Source organism: Chanodichthys erythropterus, chromosome 4 (assembly GCF_024489055.1).
Source record: "Chanodichthys erythropterus isolate Z2021 chromosome 4, ASM2448905v1, whole genome shotgun sequence".
Taxonomy (NCBI): domain Eukaryota; kingdom Metazoa; phylum Chordata; class Actinopteri; order Cypriniformes; family Xenocyprididae; genus Chanodichthys; species Chanodichthys erythropterus.
Window position 1 is genome coordinate 33079827 of NC_090224.1, and position 21249 is coordinate 33101075.

The 21249-nt window shown below is 37.3% G+C and overlaps 1 protein-coding gene across 2 annotated transcripts in view; it reads left to right on the forward strand.

The window, feature by feature from the left end:
• Window positions 1-413: 413 nt before the first annotated feature.
• Window positions 414-21249, forward strand: part of fam20b (FAM20B glycosaminoglycan xylosylkinase) — a 43198-nt gene continuing 22362 nt past the window's right edge. Inside the window, exons 1-6 of one of the 2 annotated variants that reach the window (XM_067384775.1) lie at window positions 414-769; window positions 2111-2273; window positions 6439-6584; window positions 11052-11577; window positions 14288-14374; window positions 16737-16846. In XM_067384775.1, coding sequence (XP_067240876.1) covers window positions 11201-11577; window positions 14288-14374; window positions 16737-16846 — 574 coding nt within the window. In that variant the 5' untranslated portion in view covers window positions 414-769; window positions 2111-2273; window positions 6439-6584; window positions 11052-11200. The remainder of the gene's footprint in view (window positions 770-2110; window positions 2274-6438; window positions 6585-11051; window positions 11578-14287; window positions 14375-16736; window positions 16847-21249) is intronic. The other variant, XM_067384776.1, reaches the window with a different exon arrangement.

Consider the following 21249-nt stretch of genomic DNA (forward strand, 5'->3'; position numbering starts at 1 on the left):
AAGGATGGGCATGGGAGGAGGGCAGAATGTTTTTGATGTCCTTTTGTGTGAAAAGCTACATTTTTACACAGAAAGGGCTTCAGTAAGGTTTTGTTTTTCCAGTGAACACTACACAATTTTTGTAGAACACAAAAGGAGTTTGCTACAATCCCCCAGGCTGCTCATTTAATACTCTGACAGAGGGTGGTGACGACAGCTGTCGAGCACTAAAAAGGACAAAAACAGTCTCATGAAGACACATGAAGGGGTTTTTTTGTGAGCATGCAACAAATTGAAGTCATTCACTTAAAAAAAAGGGCATAGGCTGTAGCTCAGCAATTTAATTTGTTTATGTACACATTAAAAATATGAATATGAGGATGATTAAGACAGGATTTTTGTTTTAAAGAGGGGTTAAAGGTTTAGATCAGCCAAAAATGAAAAGATAATTTACTCATCACACCCTCATGTCATTCAAGATATATATATATTTATTATATAAGTCACTGACCACCAAAACCAGTTCCCAGGATACTTCAAAATATGTTTTTTTATGTCATACAGGTTTGGAAGAATGTGAGGGTGGGTATAATTTTTCATTTTCATTTTGGTTGAACTTTAAGAGTTTTTCACATGTTCATGATTAAGCGCAACATGACAGTAATATAAGGAATGTTATAGATTAATGATAATTGTATATTCATGTATAACACAGACTCTAATGGAGCTCTACACTGTGTGATACCTCCCCCTGCTGTTCAGCAAGAGACAGACTAGAAGAAAATCAAAGGTGAGTGTGTCCGTGTGTGTCCATAACACAGTGTTTGTCCCCATAACCCTGCAATATGGGGACAAAATGGCACAAAGATGGCAATATCTGAAATCCTTGTCCTTGTGGGGACATGTTTTGGTCCCCATGATGGAAAACAGCTTATAAATCATACTAAGTGATGTTTTTTGTTTGTTTTGGAAAATATAAAAATGCAGAAAGCTTTCTGTGATAAGTAGGTTTAAGGGTTAGATGGCAGAATATAGGCCTACAGTTTGTATAAAATCATTGTCTATGGAATGTTCCTATTAAACATGGAAACTCTAGATGGATAGATGATGATGGATGGATAGATAGATAGATGGACGGATAGATAGATGGACAGACAGATGGATGGATAGACAGATAGATAAATGGATGGATGGACGGATAGATGGATAGATAGATGGACATACGGATGGATGGATAGACAGATGGATGGATGGATGGATGGATGGACGGACGGATGGATGGATGGATGGATGGATGGATAGACGGATAGATGGACAGATAGATAGATAGACGGATGGATGGATAGATAGATGGATGGATAGATAGATGGACGGATAGATAGATAGATGAATGGACAGACAGACAGATAGATAGATGGATGGATGGATGGATGGATGGATGGATGGATGGATGGATGGATGGACGGATGGACGGATGGATGGATAGACAGATGGATGGACGGATAGATAGACAGATGGATAGATAGATAGATAGATAGATAGATAGATAGATAGATGGACAGACGGATGGATGGATAGATGGACAGACGGATGGATGGATAGATAGATGGACGAATGGATAGATAGATAGACGGACAGATAGATAGATAGATAGATAGATAGATAGATAGATAGATAGATAGATAGATAGATAGATAGATAGATAGATAGATAGATAGATAGATAGATAGATAGATAGATAGATAGATAGATAGATAGACTCTAAAAAATGCTGGGTTGTTTCAACCCAAATTTTGGTCAAAAATTGACAAATTTGACCCAAATTTGGGTTGAAACAACCCAGCATTTTTTAGACTGCAGATAGATAAATGGACGGATAGATAGACAGACAGATAGACACGGATGGATAGATAACCAATGTTATATAAATACTACTATAAATTATGAATTTGTATTAAATATATAAGTATTGTTGCATTTGTTGTTAATTTATGTGACATTTGAAACCCAGATGAGGATAGTTATTCGATGTATTTTAAATTCTGTTATAACTAAGCACCCACAAACACTAATATGCCGTGTTCACTTTAAGACGCGCAGGGTTCGTGTGTGTTTGTGTGTTCACACACAGTCAGGAAGAGACGCGCAGAGAAGCAGACACTCAAATCGCGCCAGCAGCAGAAATGAATGGAGCCTGACCGACAGGCGGCTGGATATCGACGATAAACGTGTCGAAGTGTGAGCGGCTGACCGTCGGGGTTTTTCTGTTTGAATGTTTTGTCAGTATCGCAAGGGTGAGTCGATACGTTTAAATGTCACGGTTTCACTGTTAGCTTGTTAGCCGTGCGGGTTTGCTCTGACTAAAAACTATGACTCAAACTCATTCACAGCACGGCTCACACTCATATATAGAGGGGACACCCTTAGTGAGCTCAGGGCTGTCGTTGGATTATATCTGTGGTCATTTTTTGGCTTTAATATGAAGAAAACGAGGGAATTATGAGCTAGCTGGCTAACCGCCGTTAGCACTATTGCTCATAAAATACATAAAATTGAGCGACAGGGAAAACACATTTTTATTAACATTTGGATATTAAACAAGCTGTTTTATGTCATTTTATTTGAGTAAATGTATTAAAAGTCAATATTAGTTGTGTTTAAACGCATGACAGCAGAGGTCCAGTCATTCGAGTAGTAACCTTACTGACTAACGTTATCTTATATGTAAAAGCACCTCTGTTTTCATGTACAAATCTACCTGTTTGTGTAGTAGGTGTGATAACCGTGTGTTAGCGCCTAGCTGGAGCTCATATGAATGGCGGATTGTGTATCATTAGTGCCTGCGTGTACAGGATATGCTGCAGGCGCTCCGGTTCTCAGGATGAGTGTACAAATACTCACCTGGATGTGGCTGATGATAAACGTTTTTGGGCTGATCACTCGATTAAAGACCAGACAGATATTCTGGGTTAGTGGTGTACAAATGCAGGGCTTTTTCATTATGGATAATACACACTTTATGTGAACTTTCTATTCACCAATGAAATATTAAAAATTGTGCCATGGACCTCTTTCCGTACAAATGTTTAAAAAAAAAAAGCAGCAAATCAGCATATTGGAATGATTTCTGACACTGAAGACTGATGTAATGATGCTGAAAATTCATCACAAGAATAAATTCAATTTCAAAATATGTTAAGTTATATTAAATTGTAGTAATATTTTACCATATTACTGTTGAACTGCACTAAATGCAGCCTTGGTGAGCAGAAAAGACTTCTTTTAAAAGCATTTCATCTTTCTGACCCCAAACTTTTGAACACTCAGCTTCCACTCCTCTGTGCTCAATTTCAGTTCAATTGGCACTCTTGGAATATCGCTTGACCAAACAAATGTAAGAACCGGAACTGCAATAATAGCTGGAGATTCTATAGCTATAATGAAACTCAATGACAGATAACTTGACCTTGGTGACGTATTTAAATCAACAAAATTCACAACAACATTGTTGAGAGCATTTCAGAAAAACCCATTTATATGCATTATTAAACACACACACATACACACACACACACACACACACACACACACACACACGCAAATGATTAAGGAAAAGAATATAAGATATATTGACCTGAAACTCTCAAACTGACTCCATTAAGGCCATCTTTATCATTGAGCCTTGGATGAGCATTTGTCTCAGGTCTAAAGAAATGTTTAGGCACCAGAGAGAATTGACACAGATCTATATAGCATGAGGAAAAAATGTTGCATTGTGATTTTCGTCTTATGTTATATAATCAAAGCGATGTATTTTGTGGATGTCTGCCAAACGATTGGCTGCATGCTGTTGTCTTGAGTGGGCTGATTCCACATACTGTATATAAGCTCACAGAGCGCTGTAGTAAAGGTCTGTGTGTGTTTAGTAGAAGTCTTTGGAGTGCCAGAGCTCTCACACACAGATAAGCCCCAGGCTGAGATCAGGAAGTGCTGAGAGAGAGTTTGCCAGAGCTCAGCATTGCAGAGTTTGGGCCGAAACCGATGCTTCTGCTTGGGTGGCTCTTTCTCTTTAATTTAGGCCCTGAGATCCGTCATGAATGTTGCAGGCTTGTTGTTATAAGACAGAGTCAATCTAATCCATCTTTCGATCAAGGTTTTTTGTATACATTACACTACTCAGCAAGGACGTATCAAAAGGGACAGAAAAGACATTCACATTGTTAGAAAATAATTTCTTTCAGGCTTTTGAACTTACTATTTATCAAAGAATCCTGAAAAAAACATGCATCACGGTTTCCACAAAAAAAAATTAAGCAGCACACAATTCTTGTTTGCCATCACAGGAATAAATTATATTTCAAAATACAGTGACATTAACATTACTATTTTTAATGTTTTTGAAGTCTCTCAAGCCTGCAATTATTTGATCAAAAATACAGAAAAAATACAGTAATATTGTGAAATATGTGATTATTATATTTATATTATATTGTAAATATTTACATTGTTGGAAAAGATTTCTATTTTGAATAAATGCCGTTCTTTTTTAACTTTTTATTCATCAATGAATCCTGCAAAAAGTGTCACAGGTTATATAAAAAAAAATAAGCAGCACAACGGTTTCCAATATTGATGATAACTGAGTATCAAATCAGCATAATATATTGATTTCTGAAGGATCATGTGACACTAAAGACTGGAGTAATGATGCTGAAAATTCAGCTTTGCATCACATAAATAAATTATATTTTGAAATATATTAAGAGAAAAAAATTATTTTAAATTGTATTCATATTTCACAATATTCCTGTATTTTCTGTATTTTTGATCAAATAAATGCAGGCTTGATAAGAATAAGTGACTTCTTAAAAAAAGTTATTTTAAATAAATAATATTTTTTCAATATTACTGTTTTTATATTTTTTTATCAAATAAATGTAGAGAGTTCTTTTAAAAAAAAAATTACCAACCCCAATCATTTGAATGTTAGCATACAAGGTTCGGTGAAAAATGTTTTTTTTTTTTTTTTTTTTTTTAAAAAAAGGGGAAAAAGAGGAAAAGTCACTAAAATCTAGTTTAAAATATGTAGCAAGTTTTTCAAGATATTCATTTTTAGACTATTTTCAAGGAATGTTTTAGTGCGTGCACACATTTTGAAGATGCAAAAAGAATTTTGCAGTAAAATATGTAAAAACCACTAGGCCAGTGTTATATATTTTGTTCATTATATAGAGTACTTACAACATCCCAAATGTTTCCAACTAATTTTAACCAAGGCTCCGGGATGTGTGAGGAGCCGCCTGTCAATTGCGTCATAACCGTGTTATGTAACAGTCGGGATCATTAATATGTACGACCCCAATATTTGCATATGCCAGCCCATGTTCAAGGCATTAGACAAGGGCAGCCAGTATTAACATTTGGATCTGTGCACAGCTGAATCATCAGACTAGGTAAGCAAGCAAGAACAATAGTGAAAAATGGCAGATGGAGCGATAATAACTGACATGATCCATGATAACATGATATTTTTAGTGATATTTGTAAATTGTCTTTCTAAATGTTTCATTGAAACATGATGCCCTAAAATAGGCAGTTAAAAAAATTTATTTAAAAAAATCTATGGGGTATTTTGAGCTGAAACTTCAGACACATTCAGGGAACACCTTAGACTTATATTACATCTTGTGAAAACACGTTCTAGGGCACCTTTTAAAATTAAAGCCAAGCCATCAAGCATTTAATATAATATTTTAAAATCGATCTTACTATAGTGTGTCTCAAACATGTGTCTCACAGCAGCTGCCGAGCGTTATAACATCATTTTCAACACACTCAAATGTATCTAATATGATAAACAGAGCTGTTACCTCATACTCATGACCGGAAAAGTGGAAGCGGCGCCGGCGACTGTGGCATAATAAAAGTCCCGCTGCTCATGAGGTGTGTGTTGCACAATCGCTCCAGCGGCCTCATTCAGCTCCCACAACACTCGGTTCTGCTCTGCTTCATACTACAGTAACGTTAATAATCACATCCATGAACATGATTTCTTCCCGAGTCCTATCCCAATTCTGGGACCACATGTCCCAAGATTCCGCGCTCAAACTTGGCATCATCAAGTTATGACTTTGTTTTGAAAAGGCCTCTAGCGACCTCTAGCGGACAGAAAATATTGCTCCTTTAATGGTTTATTTATTTGCATTTTTTCTTCATGATATTAAATCTGCTGCATCACCTTGACATTTCTTTTTCCTCCCAAAATATATCTTTGAATTTTAATCCAGAAGTTAAAAACATGCTCATCATAAGAGGTGCATTCAAATGAATGTATGTATGATTTGCATTTTTAATGTCTTTTTGAATAAACTAATTCTACATTGACCCACCTAGTTTAGCTGTAATTATTGATGCACTGGAAGCTTTGTGTTCTTATTTTTGTCTTTCTTTTTCTTTAAGGAGATCAAGACTGCTCAGAGATGCCCCAGACAGCAGTCTCGTCCAGACAGTAACAGACAGACACACCTGAGCAGACAGGTGGCAGCCCCACCCTGAACACAACACTGGGCTGGACTCCAAATCATACGTTCGCAGGATTTGAGTTGGTGAGTGTCATGTGAAATGCTAACACAGACACATCCGGGTATGTCTTATATAACTGAGGAAGCTCTCCTGCATCATTGAGTGCTCTTATGTGAAGTGCTCTGATTTTGTTCTGCGCCTGTCAGTGTCATGTCTGTCTGCGTTGACTCACGGCAGTCAGACAGTACCAATAGGTGCTGGGTGTCGACACAAATTTCATGATTTGGTTTGATTCAGTTCCAATATTGATTCAATTTGATATCGATAAGTATATATCAGGTACAGTACATGCCAATTTTTGTCCCTGATACAGGAAACCCTGTCATTTGGTGCATTACTATATTATTAAAGGTTCAAATGTAAGCTGATTAAAATGGCTTTGCCTGTGCAACGATCCTGGAAAGATTGAACATGACGGAAGAGAGCCATCTCTGGGAGATCTGCCTGCATGCCTTAACATAAAAATCACATAAAGTAGCGTTATGGTAACCTTTATTGGCATAAGTAACGATATGTCAGGCTTGGGACTAATTAGCCTGACATGGCCGACCTGTAGTTATGTAATGTTGTTAGCATTATACGTTTGCTAGTGTACTTTTATTCCAAATACAACTTGTATAACACCACTAACATTACCATTTTGCCAAAAAATAAAACTTTAGTTGAGCGCTACTATTACAATGTCATAACCACAACGTAATTAAACAGTTTGCTTTTACACACACAGGATGTTCTATGCAAATGAACACCCACCAAATGTGGGTAAAATTCAACTGTGCCGCGTAATCACGATCAGAAGGAGTAAATGACCTTTGAAAATAATGTTACGCTTCAAGTAAAGATTGTATCTATTACATTGTTATGCCAGTAGGTGGCAACCAGTGACTGTTAAAATGTATTTGTTTCTCTTATTTAAAGACGTGGAGTTTTATATCCAGTGTGCGAAGTTCTGCAAACCACTTTAGGTATGCCCGTCTAGAGCCTCTTGGGGAGATGTCTCACGTTTTTGTCTCCTTTTTCACCCCTTATGAGTTTCCATCCCTGTACATATGACATGATACAGATTTTGTTAAGTTGTACTGTATCTTTTAACATACCCTCGGATGTTCATACATGTTTGTTTCGTGATATTACTAGTAGTAAAGCAGAAGAGATGATCAATCCACGAGGCTCTACAGCGAACTTTCACACCACATTTAAGAGCTCCAAAATGATGTTTGTTGGAAATTCTTATTAAAATTGGCAGAATTTGAAAGCTGTTTCATATCAAAAGTAACAAAGCACAAAGATTATCGCAGTTATTGGATGGGAGGCGCGCTACACATTCATGGGCCTCATTCATGAAACATGAGCAGAACAAATTTTGTGTAAATTGTGTAAAGCCGTTCTGTAATTAATTTTCAGATTCGTGAAAATGTTCGTATTTTCAAAATGTTAATTGGTACTAGAGGTGTCGCAATATACCGGTATTGACGATAGCCGTGACATTCAAAGCATGAAATATTGACATTGTGTTAATTTAGGGTGTGGCAATATACCGGTATCGGCGATAACCACAATATTTAAAATGAATAGGACTCTAATGATATCATGACAAGTAAATACTCCAGCGCCAGTACCTGGTTGACCTCTCAGGTGGCAGTATTGCACTTTAACGCTGACACCTGTCAAACAAGAAGACGCAGCACACACAGCTATAGATTGCCTCAGGGATGACGCATTTTTGTAGGCAAAACCCAGAAGCGAGTTAGCATTTTAGGACTTCCGGATCCAACGGCATAAAGTCTATGGGTTTTTTGAATTGGTTTTTGCTAAATCGCCTGAAATAAGGTCTGTGGTAAACAAAGCCTCTAAATACTTTCACGTTTTAATCTATGACATAAAACACACCAGTTATAACCCACTTGTGATTTATTTTAAACTTTTACTGTGTCTTAAAATCGGCGGTTGCTAACAAATTGCTAAAAGGGACTACTTCCTTTGGCGGGGACTTTAGACGTCATCATTAAAAACGGGACATTTGGGCAGCATTTCTCATGAAAAAGTATTCATACACAGCGCAGATCATAATCAGCGAGCATGTTTATAAATAAAGTTGTTTTCTAAATAAAGTTTGAGGATACTTGGTGGTGGTGACGTTGATCCGCGACCATGTGCAGTCCATTTATAGCTCACTGTTAGCTTTTTATATCTGACGACTTTATTTAGGCTTCAAAATCTATAAATGTTGCGTTAACTTGTAAAGATTATCTTGATAGACAAAACGTGTAAGTGTCATAACCCTTTGTTAAACACAGAGCTTATTTTCTGCGATTTTCCAAAAGTCTATGGGAAAAATGCATAGGATTTTAATCGAGGGAACCCGGGCGCCACTAACTTCTGGGTTGGCCTACAAAAACACGTCATCCCTGGGGTTCTCTATTCCGAGAAGAGGGTGAGAGGCTCTGTCCACTCCAGAATAAAATAAGCTCAACAGTATGAGAGTTTTCCGGCTTCAAAGAAAACACTCTTTTGAATTTGCCTGGCTACATCAGTGCGAAGGGTGGTAACACCACCAATCTTTTTACCCACCTCCGTGTCTATCACCCTGCGGATTACGCCATTTTACAGAGAGTAAGTTGCGATTATTTTACTAGTCATGGAATGGGAAATGTTAGGCTATATTAAACTGTTAACAGCGATTTTCTGTGTTCATATATTTAAATAAAGGGTGATTCTTTTAATAAGTACTGCGTTTTCTTTACTCGTCTTACTCAGTGTGATGTAGCTATGCATGCAGTTATATGCCCTCAAAATTCAAGATACACAGCATTTTTTGCCTCAACTAGTTTTTGTCATTAACTTATATCATATGATATGATGTACAATATCACACAAGCAAGAGTGTCGTGCAACAGACAGGAATGTTTTTGTTAAACTGATTCGTTCAAAATGTGGATTCAGTTAGTATAATTAATGATTAAATGACCTATTCAATAAAGATGGTCACTTGCTTCCTTCCTGAATGAATGAATCATTTGAACAAATCGGATGAATGAATGAATGAATGAATGAATGAACTCATTAAGACGGTGACTTGCTGCCACCTACATTTTAATTAAAAAGTTAAAATTAGAAATAATTCCATATTTAAATATTGAATTAAATTTATGTAGGTAAATTGTAAATGCTGTGTAAATATATTAATGCCACTTCTCATACTGTGTCACCTCTGTATTGCAAAGATGGATTTTGTTGATAATGATTTCATTTGATTGGTAACAGCCCTAATTTATAGGCTACTAGGCTAGTATTAATTTTTATTTCTTCAGGTCTTAAAAAGCCTTAAATTTCACTTTAAAAAAATGTGGAGCAAACCTGAAAAAGAAAAACTAAATAAAAAAAGTAAAAATTAATTTGACTGATACATTTTTCCCCCCAAGGATTCTGTAGATATCGTGATATATCGACATTGTGAATTCTTGTGGCCACAATAATAGTGGTGTGAAAAATCTAATATCCAGACAGCCCTAGTTGGTACGAAAGAAATTTACACCTTGTGTAAATGGTGCGTAAAACATTTGAACGTTCTGTGTTCTTTTAGGTAAATTGATGACACTACATTTTGATGCACTATGTACCATAATAATATTACACGAGTTGAAATGTAGTCTTTATTTATTTTTATTTTTTTTGTGTTCAACTTTGGGTAATAGGCAACGCTTGTCACTGTCCAATCATTGGAGGAGAGATGGGACGAATACTACACTGACCAATATCCTACTTGTACAACTAATGAACAACAATGGAGAAGTTAAAGGCACCCTATGTAGTTTTCGCAACTAGAGGTCGCTTATTCAATGCCTTGATTTCGCGGAATTATGGGAGGTGTTGTCTTCACATCTACAGCTGGTAGAAAAGAATCCGATGGGATTTGGGCAGAAATCATATTCATGGATGATCTAATGTATTAAAGATTTATTAATATTACTGTAGTATGAGACCGCTGGAGCGATTGCTAATGCACGGCTCGAGAGCAGTGGAGCTTTTATTATGCCGCAGACGAGCACGCTCAAGCGTATGTGGGGTTGTTATAATGCTACTCGGCGTTTACTCGGCGGCTACTATGAGACACTTGTTGCACACTGCAGTAAGCTAGATCAATATTAGTCATGGTAAAACATGGTACTCGTGGTAAATCATGAGATTTAATCAAGTCTTACTGTGTTGAGCTATATAACATGATTAGTTTTCTGTCAGTGAATGTATCCAAACAGCTGCTCACCTGTCTACGTTTACGAAGCATTTGTGAATCCGGAGGAGCGTTTTCAGGAAGGTCAATTTTACACACAAATTACTTCAAATTTTACAAAAGTTTCATGAAGGAGGCCCATTATTCAGTAAAGTTTTGTTCAAAGCCTTGATAAATAACAGCACTGGCTCATGATAGACCTATCCTGAGTCAAAACTGTGCTCTGTTAAAATGACAACCATGCTCTCTCTTCTCACAGGTAGTGTCTTCCGTCCTCACTCCTGTCCAGTCTGACAGGTGGTGGTGTTGGTCAGACAGCGGGCAGTGCCATGTCCCAGGCGTAAGTGCGTGTCTCCTGGCAGACTCAGGCGTGGTGGGCCCGTGGTGGGCGTCTGGCTGTGGGAGGTGATGAAGCTGAAGCAGCGTGTGGTGGTGCTGTGCGCTGTGCTCTTTCTCCTCGGCCTGGCCAAGGTCTTCCTGCTGGATGGAGGGGAGGGATCGGCCGCCAGCCGGCGTGATCTCCGGGCTTTCCGCAAGATGGAAGCCAGCCTGGCCCTGTCCAAAGGCGCACGCCTCACACACACCTTGCAGTCGCCCTGGGAAGTGGCCGCCCAGTGGGTGGGTCCGCGGGAGGTGTACCCGGACGAAACGCCCGAGCTAGCCGCTGTGCTGAACGCCTTGGCCACCGCTCACGTGGAAAGGGCGGATGTGGGCTATAAAGGCACCCAGCTGAAGGCTCTGCTGGTGCTCGACGGAGGACAGAAAGTGGTTTTCAAACCCAAGAGGTGAGGAGAAAATGATTAAGATGGGGAACGAAAGAGAGAAAGTAATGAGAATGTCAATGAGGTTAAAATGAAAGGAGTGAGTGATTTAGCGAAAGGGAGAGTGAGGGGAAGAGTGAGTGAGCAAATTAGAGAATGAAAACTTGGTGAGTGAAATAGAAAAAGAAATGAATGAATAAGAGATGTAATAATAGTCCTTTTTATTTATACTGCACCTTTCAGAGACTTGTCTGAGCATTTGTAGCAAAGTCTGAGCATGTGTAGCAAAGCAAAGAGCATAACAAGAGTAGTAGAATATGAAACAAAAATACAAACTGGAAGCAACGGAAAATGTGACAAACAATTAATAACAAAACAACTGTTAGCCTGAATTTAGGTGCAGTGAAGCTGAAAGACATACCGCCAATGACCTACATTTCCTGTTGCGATAGCGAACCACAACCGTCCAACATCATTTTGTCATTCGAGAAGTCGTTTCCCTCATTTATACATCACAACAGGAAAGAAACGACTAAATTCAGTTTCATGCCCATGCATTTTTATACTTTATTATGTCTTTAAATTCAAACACATTTAATACAATTATACAAATGAACATTTCCTTTAGGAAAAGACATATTTTTTTACCCAAAAAAAGATCTTATTTTTCATTCTATGTTCTCTTCCTTTCACTTTTTTTCCTATTGTGGTAATACACACCACCAACACATAAAGTAAAAATAAATAAATAATAATAATTAGGGCAATAACCAATGAATAATGAACTTACAGTAAACAAAACTTTTACAGCATTTATTAAACTAGATTAATGTATTTTCTACATATAGGCTACCATTCAAATGTTTGCGATCAGTAAAATGTGTTTAATTTTTTGAAAGAAGTGTCTTCTGCTCACCAACGCTGCATTTATTTGATCAAAAATACAGTAAAAATGTAATATTGTGAAATATTATTCCAATTTAAAATAACTGCAAAGCTGAATTTTCAGCATCATTACTTCAGTCTTCAGTGTCACATGATCCTTCGGAAATCATTCTAAAATGATGATTTGCTGCTCAAGAAACATTTCTTATTTTCAGTGTTCAAAACAGTTGTGCTGCTTTATATTTTTCTGGAAATCGTGATACATTTTTTCAGGATTCTTTAACGAATAGAAAGTTTAACTTTTATTTGAAATAGAAATGTTTTGTAACATTATAAATGTTTTTACTGTCACTTATGATCAATTTAATGCATCCTTGCTGAAAAAAATTCTTAACATTTCAAGTTGTATTAATAAAAATTAGATGAATTAAAAATGAACATTAGTAACTTAGTACATTATTTGTAAATTAACATCAGCCTGCAGTAATAAACATTGTAAAAGATTTTTAGTTGATGCATTAGGTATCATAAAATAATAGTATTGAACCTATTTGTAAAATTTTACCAGTATATTTCTAGAATAATATAGCATGTGCACATAAAGCACAAAGCTGATCTGTCATTACTTCAGGTGAGTTCAGCTGCCTGCTCTCGTCTGAGCCTATTAGAGTTATCATGGATCTACAGGGACTTTAGATAAGTGAGGAAACTCTCCTGGTGTCCTTAATCTCTAAGGTCATCGATCAGACACACCTTATCTCTAATGGCTTCACATCCAGACACAATCCATTTGCACTGAACATTTTGATCCCAAACAGCTGAATTGGGCATGCCACTTGTGTGCCATTCAACGTGGAATGTGGAATATCTTCCAAATAGGAGGTTAGAAAGTCAGAATAACATTGAATGGATTGCAGCGTTAGTTTTTTTTTTTTTTTTTTTTGCTTTGAGCTTTGCACTTTGCAGGAGCAAGATTGAGAAATAAGGTTTTATAATAAAGCCTTTTTAGCCATGTTTTTTTTTTTTTCTTCTTAAAAATCTGCTGCAGTGTCAGTAGTTTCAAAATGACCTGGAAGAATATGCTGTCTGCGTGCTGACTGCGTGTTTACCTTACTTTTTTTTTTTTTTTTTTTTTTTTTGCGGCAGCAGCACTCTTAGTCTCAATTAAGTCAATAAATTCTGAACAGGTAAAAAGAAATATTCCAGGTTTCCAGGCAGCATGGCGTGGCCACAGTATTCATGTCTTCTGTGGGTGTAATATCCGCTTCATTATATGTGGTTTTATCAATAGAATAATGTACAGTCTGCCAAACAAGTGTGTGCTGAAAAATCGGTCTTGCGTTAAGACTTATGTGGGCGTTGTGTGTGTTGGATGCAGTCCAGGTATCAGTCCTGGGGTATTGAAACTATTATTTGCTCATTACATCCTGCTATTTAAGGAACAAGTAATAAAAGTAAAGGAGTGTGTGTAAATTTATGTCAGGATGTCATGGATTGACTAGTTATACTAATTACTGTAATCATATCAGTGTCCATACTGAATGTGAAAATGCTGTGTGATGCCTCACGATTACAGCCAGTCAGAACATAATCAAAGATCTGATAGTTAATATAGTGGAATTTGGTCCAATGAGAATTCAGTTTGTATACACAACACAACACAACACTACAGACATTGAGACATGAAGGCAAAAACTAATAATTTAATTTAAGCTTGCACATTGCCTGAGTTCATTAGGACACAGCTAAACAAGATTTTTTGTTTTCATCTTTTTGTTGTCTTTTGCTTTTCTCTTATATTGTCTGCGTGTGTTATATGTATTTCTACTTTATTGTCTCTCATTATTAGGTACGCTAGAGATTATGTGGTCGAGGGAGAGCCCTATGCAGGGTATGATCGGCATAATGCAGAAATTGCTGCTTTCCACTTGGACAGGTAATGTACACACACACACACACAGGAATTGTGCATTTCTCCAACTGGGCAGTGTTTCTTCACGTCTCCATATGTAATCTCAAACTTCACTGATATATTTGTCTACCCGATTTAAAAAAACAAACAAACAAAAAACAACATCTTTGGTCACACTTTAGATTAGGGTCCAATTCTCACTATTAGCTAACTATTAACTACGACTTTGTATACTTGTAAACGATATTACTGACCAAAACTACAATGACTTGTCTTCCTGTTCAGCATGATCTTATTGACTGTTCACAAACATGCAACTTTGCTTTCAACTAAAGCTTTTTGTCAGGCAGTGTTTCTTATTTCCATTGGCTACTCCCAACTTACTCTCATGTCATGACTCAATCCAAAACCATATGAAGTTAATTTTTTTGTGGCACACAGAAAGTTGTTTACTCTTTTCCATACAAATGTTTTTAGTGACCATGGCTACGAAGCTTCAAAAATAACATAGCAAAAAACACCACTGGATTATCATAAAAGAAGTCTTAGCTATTGGTGTCCTATATGTTTTCTGAAGCAGTACGATAGCTTTGTGTGAGAAACAGATTGAAATTGAAGCCCTTTGGTATTCCACAAGAAAAATAACTGCATGCAGACTTGGAAAGACATGTTTGGTTGAATGATCCCTTTAGGCCTCAGATTCACTTCTGCATGCATGGACACAGTTGATATGTCTGTGATTGGTTACAGTGCTCAGCTTGTCTAGAAAAACTTTGTAAATAAAACCTTGGGTCAAAACAGTAGTAAAACATGCTCTTCTGCTGGGAGATTCAAACTTTTTAATGTGGACCCCCAAATACAGTATATTGCTTCTTAAAATATAGGCAGCTAGTTACTCTGCTGTTCAAAAGTATACTTACTGACCCCAAACACAGCATACCACCCAAAACACCATACCTACTGTGAAGCAAGGTGGTGACAGCATTATGTTGTTGGGGTGTTTGTCTTCAGTGGGGACTGGGTGATTGGTCAGGATTGAAGGGAAAATGGATGCTGCCATGTACATCCAAAGTCTTGAGGAAAATCTGTGTCCCTCTGCTAGACAGCTGAAGAGGTCATTCACCTTTCACACGACAATGATCCTAAACATACCGCCAAAAGAACAACGTAATGGCTTAAAGGATTAGTTCACTTTCAAATAAAATTTTCCTGATAATATCATCTAAGATGTCCATGTCTTTCTTTCTTCAATCAAAAAGAAATTATTTGGATTATTCTCCTTATAGTGGACTTCAATGACCTCTAAATGGTTGAAGGTCAAAATGACAGTTTCAGTGCAGCTTCAAAGGGCTTTAAACGATACCAGACGAGGAATAAGGGTCTTATCTAGTGAAACGATCGGTCATTTTGGAAAAAAATTTAAATAAATATGCTTTATATAAACAAATGGTCATCTTGCGAGTGCTTCCACCAAAACCGCATTTTCGTATTCTTCAAAAAGCTCACGCTGTATGTCCTACGCCTTCCCTATTCTACTTACGGAATGAACGCAGCACCAGTTCGATTTTTTTTTTTTTTTTATCAACTATTCCATCATTCCATGATGACTAAAGAATATAAAAATATCAAAGTTTCCACAATAATGTTAAGAAACACAACTGTTTTGAACATTGATAATAATAAGAAATGTTTCTTGAACAGCAAATCGGCATGTTAAAATAATCTCTGAAGGATCATGTGAATGAAGACTGGAGTAATGATGTTAAATATCACTGCATGTTTTGATCAAATAAATACAGCCTTGGTGAGCATAAGAACTTTTTTCAAAATCATCAAAAAAAAAAAAAAAACCTAAAAATAAAAATCTTACCCCAAACTTTTGAACGGTAGTCTATTTTAATGATTATGGAGAATGAAAATATGTAAAATACTGTCTGGAAAATTTGAATATTAGAATATGCTTAACTGTAGCTGCCAATAGAATAAAATAATTGATTAATCTCATGATTACCAGTCTTTATAGTACAGAATAACAGTCAACAGTAATAATGTCAGATGATGTAAATCTGTATTTTATATATTTATTTATTTATTATAATATATTTCTCTGAACTTTTCCATTGACCCACACAGCCCCCTGGGGTCCCAGACCCAAGTTCAAAAACCCCTGCTCTAGTTGACATAGGTGCACAATTAGTTCACTGAAAATCCCTAATCGTAATCTTGATCAATATATGATTCATTATGTCATTGAAACACTATCACATGTAGTGCACAGAAAAAACCTGTCCATATTACATGGCATTTATGCCTAGCGTGATAACCAACTGTATGCTGATGTGTCGTTACTGTATGAGTCATGAGATTCTTTGATAACTTCCAACAGGATCCTGGGCTTTAGGAGGGCACCCCTGGTGGTGGGGAGGTTTATGAATCTGCGAACAGAGATAAAGCCAGTAGCTACAGATCAACTGCTGAGCACTTTCCTGATGCACGGTCAGTTTCACCCTTTTGCTTTTCTTGCTTTTCTTTCACATTCTCTCATCTTCGTTCTCCATTCTGGAAACGCTTCATACATACTTCGACACAGAAAAGAAGGTTCTGGGGCAGAAAATTGTGCTCCACACCTGGCGATTTCATGATATTAAATACAGCAATTTTCTAGTTTGTTTACTAAATTTCAATTGTACATAAGATACCAGTACAATTTTGCAATTCTTAACACCACTTTTGAGATTGTAGCAAAAACAGAAGTGCTTCACTTTGCATGAATTTTGTTATTGGCATATTCAACCCAAAGTACTTTCATTGTTTAGATGTTTTTGTTTTTGGGGCAAAGTGTCACAAAACCAGATATTTGTTTGTCATAATAAAGATTAGTCCAATTTAGAGCTTGTACTAGTATGAGCCAAATATGAGCCACTACCATGTAAGCAGGAAAAAGCGCATGGATTCCGATATTCACCGTTTCAGGCCTCATTCATTTGTGGAAATATATCAATATATATGATATGAATCAGAAACGTGCATTTGCACCTGCCTTGTAAGTAGATCGGTTATTCCCCATGTAAATATGACACTTGTTTTTTTTTGTTTTTTTTTATATTTTGCGGTACGGAAATACCTATAACAATAATAAATAATAATAATTCATTAGATTTGTATAGCACTTTTCTGGGCACTCAAAGCTCTTTACATATGGAAGGGGGAATCTCCTCAACCACCATGTGCAGCATCCACCTGGATGATGTGACGGCAGGTATATTGACCCAGAACACCCACCACACACCAGCTTATTGGTGGAGAGGAGACAGAGTGATGAAGCCAATCAGTATATGGGGATGATTAGGAGGCCATGATAGACAGAGGCCAGTGGTAAATTTGGCCAGGATGTTGAGGTTACACACCTACACTTTCCGATGGACATCCAGGGATTTTTAACGACCACAGAGAGTCATGACCTCGGTTTAACATCTCAGCCGAAGGACGGTGTTTTTTGACAGTATAGTGTCCCCATCACTATACTGGGGTGTTAGGACCCACACAGACCACAGGGTGAAAACCACCTGCTGGCCTCACTTACAGCAGCAACCTAGTTTTCCCAGGAGGTCTCCCATCCAGGTGCTAACCAGGCTCAGCCCTGCTTAGCTTCAGTGGGCAACCTGTCTTGGGCTACAGGGTGATATAACTGCTGGCATAACAAATGAAACGTTAGTTGACTAGCAGAGTATTCATTTTGTTAGTTTGTGTTAAATAAAAGGCAATCTGAGGTTGAAATGTGTTGCTTTTGAAATCATGCTGAGTGCTCGCTGCCACTGTTGTCAGTGACGGCGTCTCATGCACAGATGCACGCTTTAGCCTCTACCCATTCGTTCCATTGAAACCATAAAATAAAATACACACAAACATGTCCCTGCCCTTGGTATACAATCACTGATGAACGCATTTTGGTTTTAATGAGTAAAAAAACCTATACGACTGCAGATTCAAACCCAGAAGCTGTGACATATTTGATAAATATCTACCACCTGAGTATTATTCCATTCGCACACTTCCAGCAGAACTGAGTACATAGTCACTGTCATGAAGAATTTGTATTTTTTTGATGTCCAGATGTAACTATTGCATTAGAAAGGTTTTTCCAAGTGTAGTGTAAAATGCAGACATCAGATACAGGTCACTAAGCACGTCGTCTAAAAAATTGGATATTGATCATCAAGACCTGCAGTGTAAATCCAGCCTTAAATGCTATCTGACCAACATGTAAAACAACCATCCACAGTTTTGTTGATCATTGAAACCACAATAATCAACCCTCGCCAAAGTGGCATTATGTATAATTTTTGGTGACTTAAAAGAGAATGCTATGAATGATAGATGTTGTGATGTGAAAATGCATCTTTCTAAAAGTGTCCTGGTGATGGAAACATGGAAATTACTCATGATACAAGACTATAGCCCTATTCACACTACCAGCGACTTTGTTGATGCAGAACACTTGTAGGTGTTTATAGTGCTTTTGCTCTAATGTTATTGGTAGACTGCACGTCTGGACATACGGTTAGAAAATGTGATCACAGATGATAAATATTGAGGGTAAAACTAAGATATAATGTTCTACGAATTAGTTGTCTGCTGATGGAGAGTGTTGTTGTATATATTAAAGGGGTCATGAAATGGATTTTTTATTATGTTTCCTGAGGTGCACTTAAAATGTTAATATGATTTTTACATCAAAAATTGTCATAATTTAGAAATAAAAGGCAATTTTTTCTACCCTGATTTCAGCCCTCTGATTTGAACACTGTGGGTGCTTCTCAATTCTTATTTGTGCGTCCTCGTTTCCTTTCCTTGTTGAGATGTCATTCAAGATGGCTGAGCTGTATCGGTTTCCGGGTCATAGGATGGAGGAAGGAGGAGCGAGGAAACGAGGAGGGATATTGAGAAGCACCCTGTTTGAAGGGGCGTGTCTGCTGTAAGACTTGAACACCCACTGCTGTGATTGGATGACATCTTTGCAGTTGAAATAAGTATTACATGTGGAATCTTTTTGAATACTTTTACCACGTTTTTACTATTACAGCTGTCAAGATTAGCGATTTGTGAAAAGTATTGATTATTGCATTATATTTAGATCTATTCCTATCACATGGAAGGTTGCAGTGATGAGCATTGAGCAGATGACAGTCTGTTAATCATGTGAAGGCAGTGATCTCGTCATTGCAATGCAATTTCTGCTGTTTCACGGAATGCTTTCTAGAACAGTTGATTCCTGACCTTTGAGCAAAAGTTTTTGGTCAAAGCCAGTACAGGGTTTTTCCTGCATAGAGAATTACGAGAATTATGTCCGTCAAATTTCATTCCAAGTGTTCACAAAACTCAGACAGGCAGTCACATGCTCAGATACCCCTTTATCACAGTTCCGTTGCAGCTTCCCGGCCTGTGTCCATTCTCGAACCGTTTCGCCCATCCCTACTGCAGAAAATCACTTTCACTTACAACTTGCTGGCCTCGAATGGAGCCGCTCAGGACATTCTGCGAAAGTACACAAAAGTTATGCATGGATCGCGGTTATATCGGCATCAGATAATCCGGCGGGTTGGGCCGGCCAAGTAATACAAAATAACATTCCAAGTAATTGCGGGTGGATGAAATATACACAAGCTTAACAGAAGTTATTCTGATGAGTGTTTTCCAACAATGATGTAATGAAACAGTGACAATTTTAGTTTTAAGGGAGTAAACCTGTTTATAGGCTATTAAGGAATGTAATTTTGTCAAAGAAGAACTTTTATTTTAGATACTTATTTAAAAGCAGCCTACTTAAATGTCACACAAGCCCTATAGAGTCCCCTTTAAAGTTCAGGTAAAAACTTTTTCTTTGTTCAGTTTGCACACTGAACATGGGTTGGAGCTCTTAATTTTGAACTCTCAAAGTGCACCAGATTAATGAATTCATCTTTAAAATGTACATAATTTTCTCCCGGGGGAGCATGCCCCCGAACCCCCCTATAAGGACAGAGTTACAACCACCACAGAAAACACACAATCCTGTGGAAAACACTGTATATATGATAGTGTTCTCAAAATACAAATCTTATTCTCTTAATATTAAAATAACTTAAATTCGTGCTTGTAAAAGGGTTTCGTGATCAGGATTTTACCACCTCCACCTCATTTAGAGCCAGGAAAAACCCTGAGTATCGTATTGTGAATTGTCCTCAAAACAGTCATTGGTAAAATGTACAGTACAAACATATAAGTCAGCACTGACTTTACTGTCCAAGGTTGAGAAAGCACTGCAGCTTGAATAGATTTGCGCACACAAGTAGGTTTTGCTTACTGTTTCTGGGGGATTTTCATTGAAAATAAATCCACTGCTCTCTTGTCTCCTCTGAGGCTGAGACTCTAAATAAGCATGCTCTGCTCGAACTTTTGCCATGGCATTAGAACTGGTACACGGTTGTCACTTGTGAAAACAATGGCGGCGCCATGGGAGGAAATTAAGCGGCGGTAATATTATAATAAGATCCCCTTCCTACGTCACTAGGGGAGCCAAATCTGAGCGGCTCGTTTTTCACATGCTTGAAAAGAAAGGCTTACCAAAACAAAGTTACTGGGTTGTCCTTTTTCACATTTTCTGGTTTGGTAGAGGTACCGATTTTCATGAGATGTCCCCTTTAAATCATTAACTAGATGACTATCAAAATAGAATTTAAACTGGCTCGTTTGCCAAAATGTCTTGTGAATTTGACAAATCATTAGTTTCTTGACCCTAAAAAGATCATTAGGAGGAAGAGAACACTGTTTTAATATTAACTGCATCTGTGCTAAACTGCTCATTATATCATAATTAGGAACTATCAATGTATGAATCATTTTTTTTTTTTCATTCATGT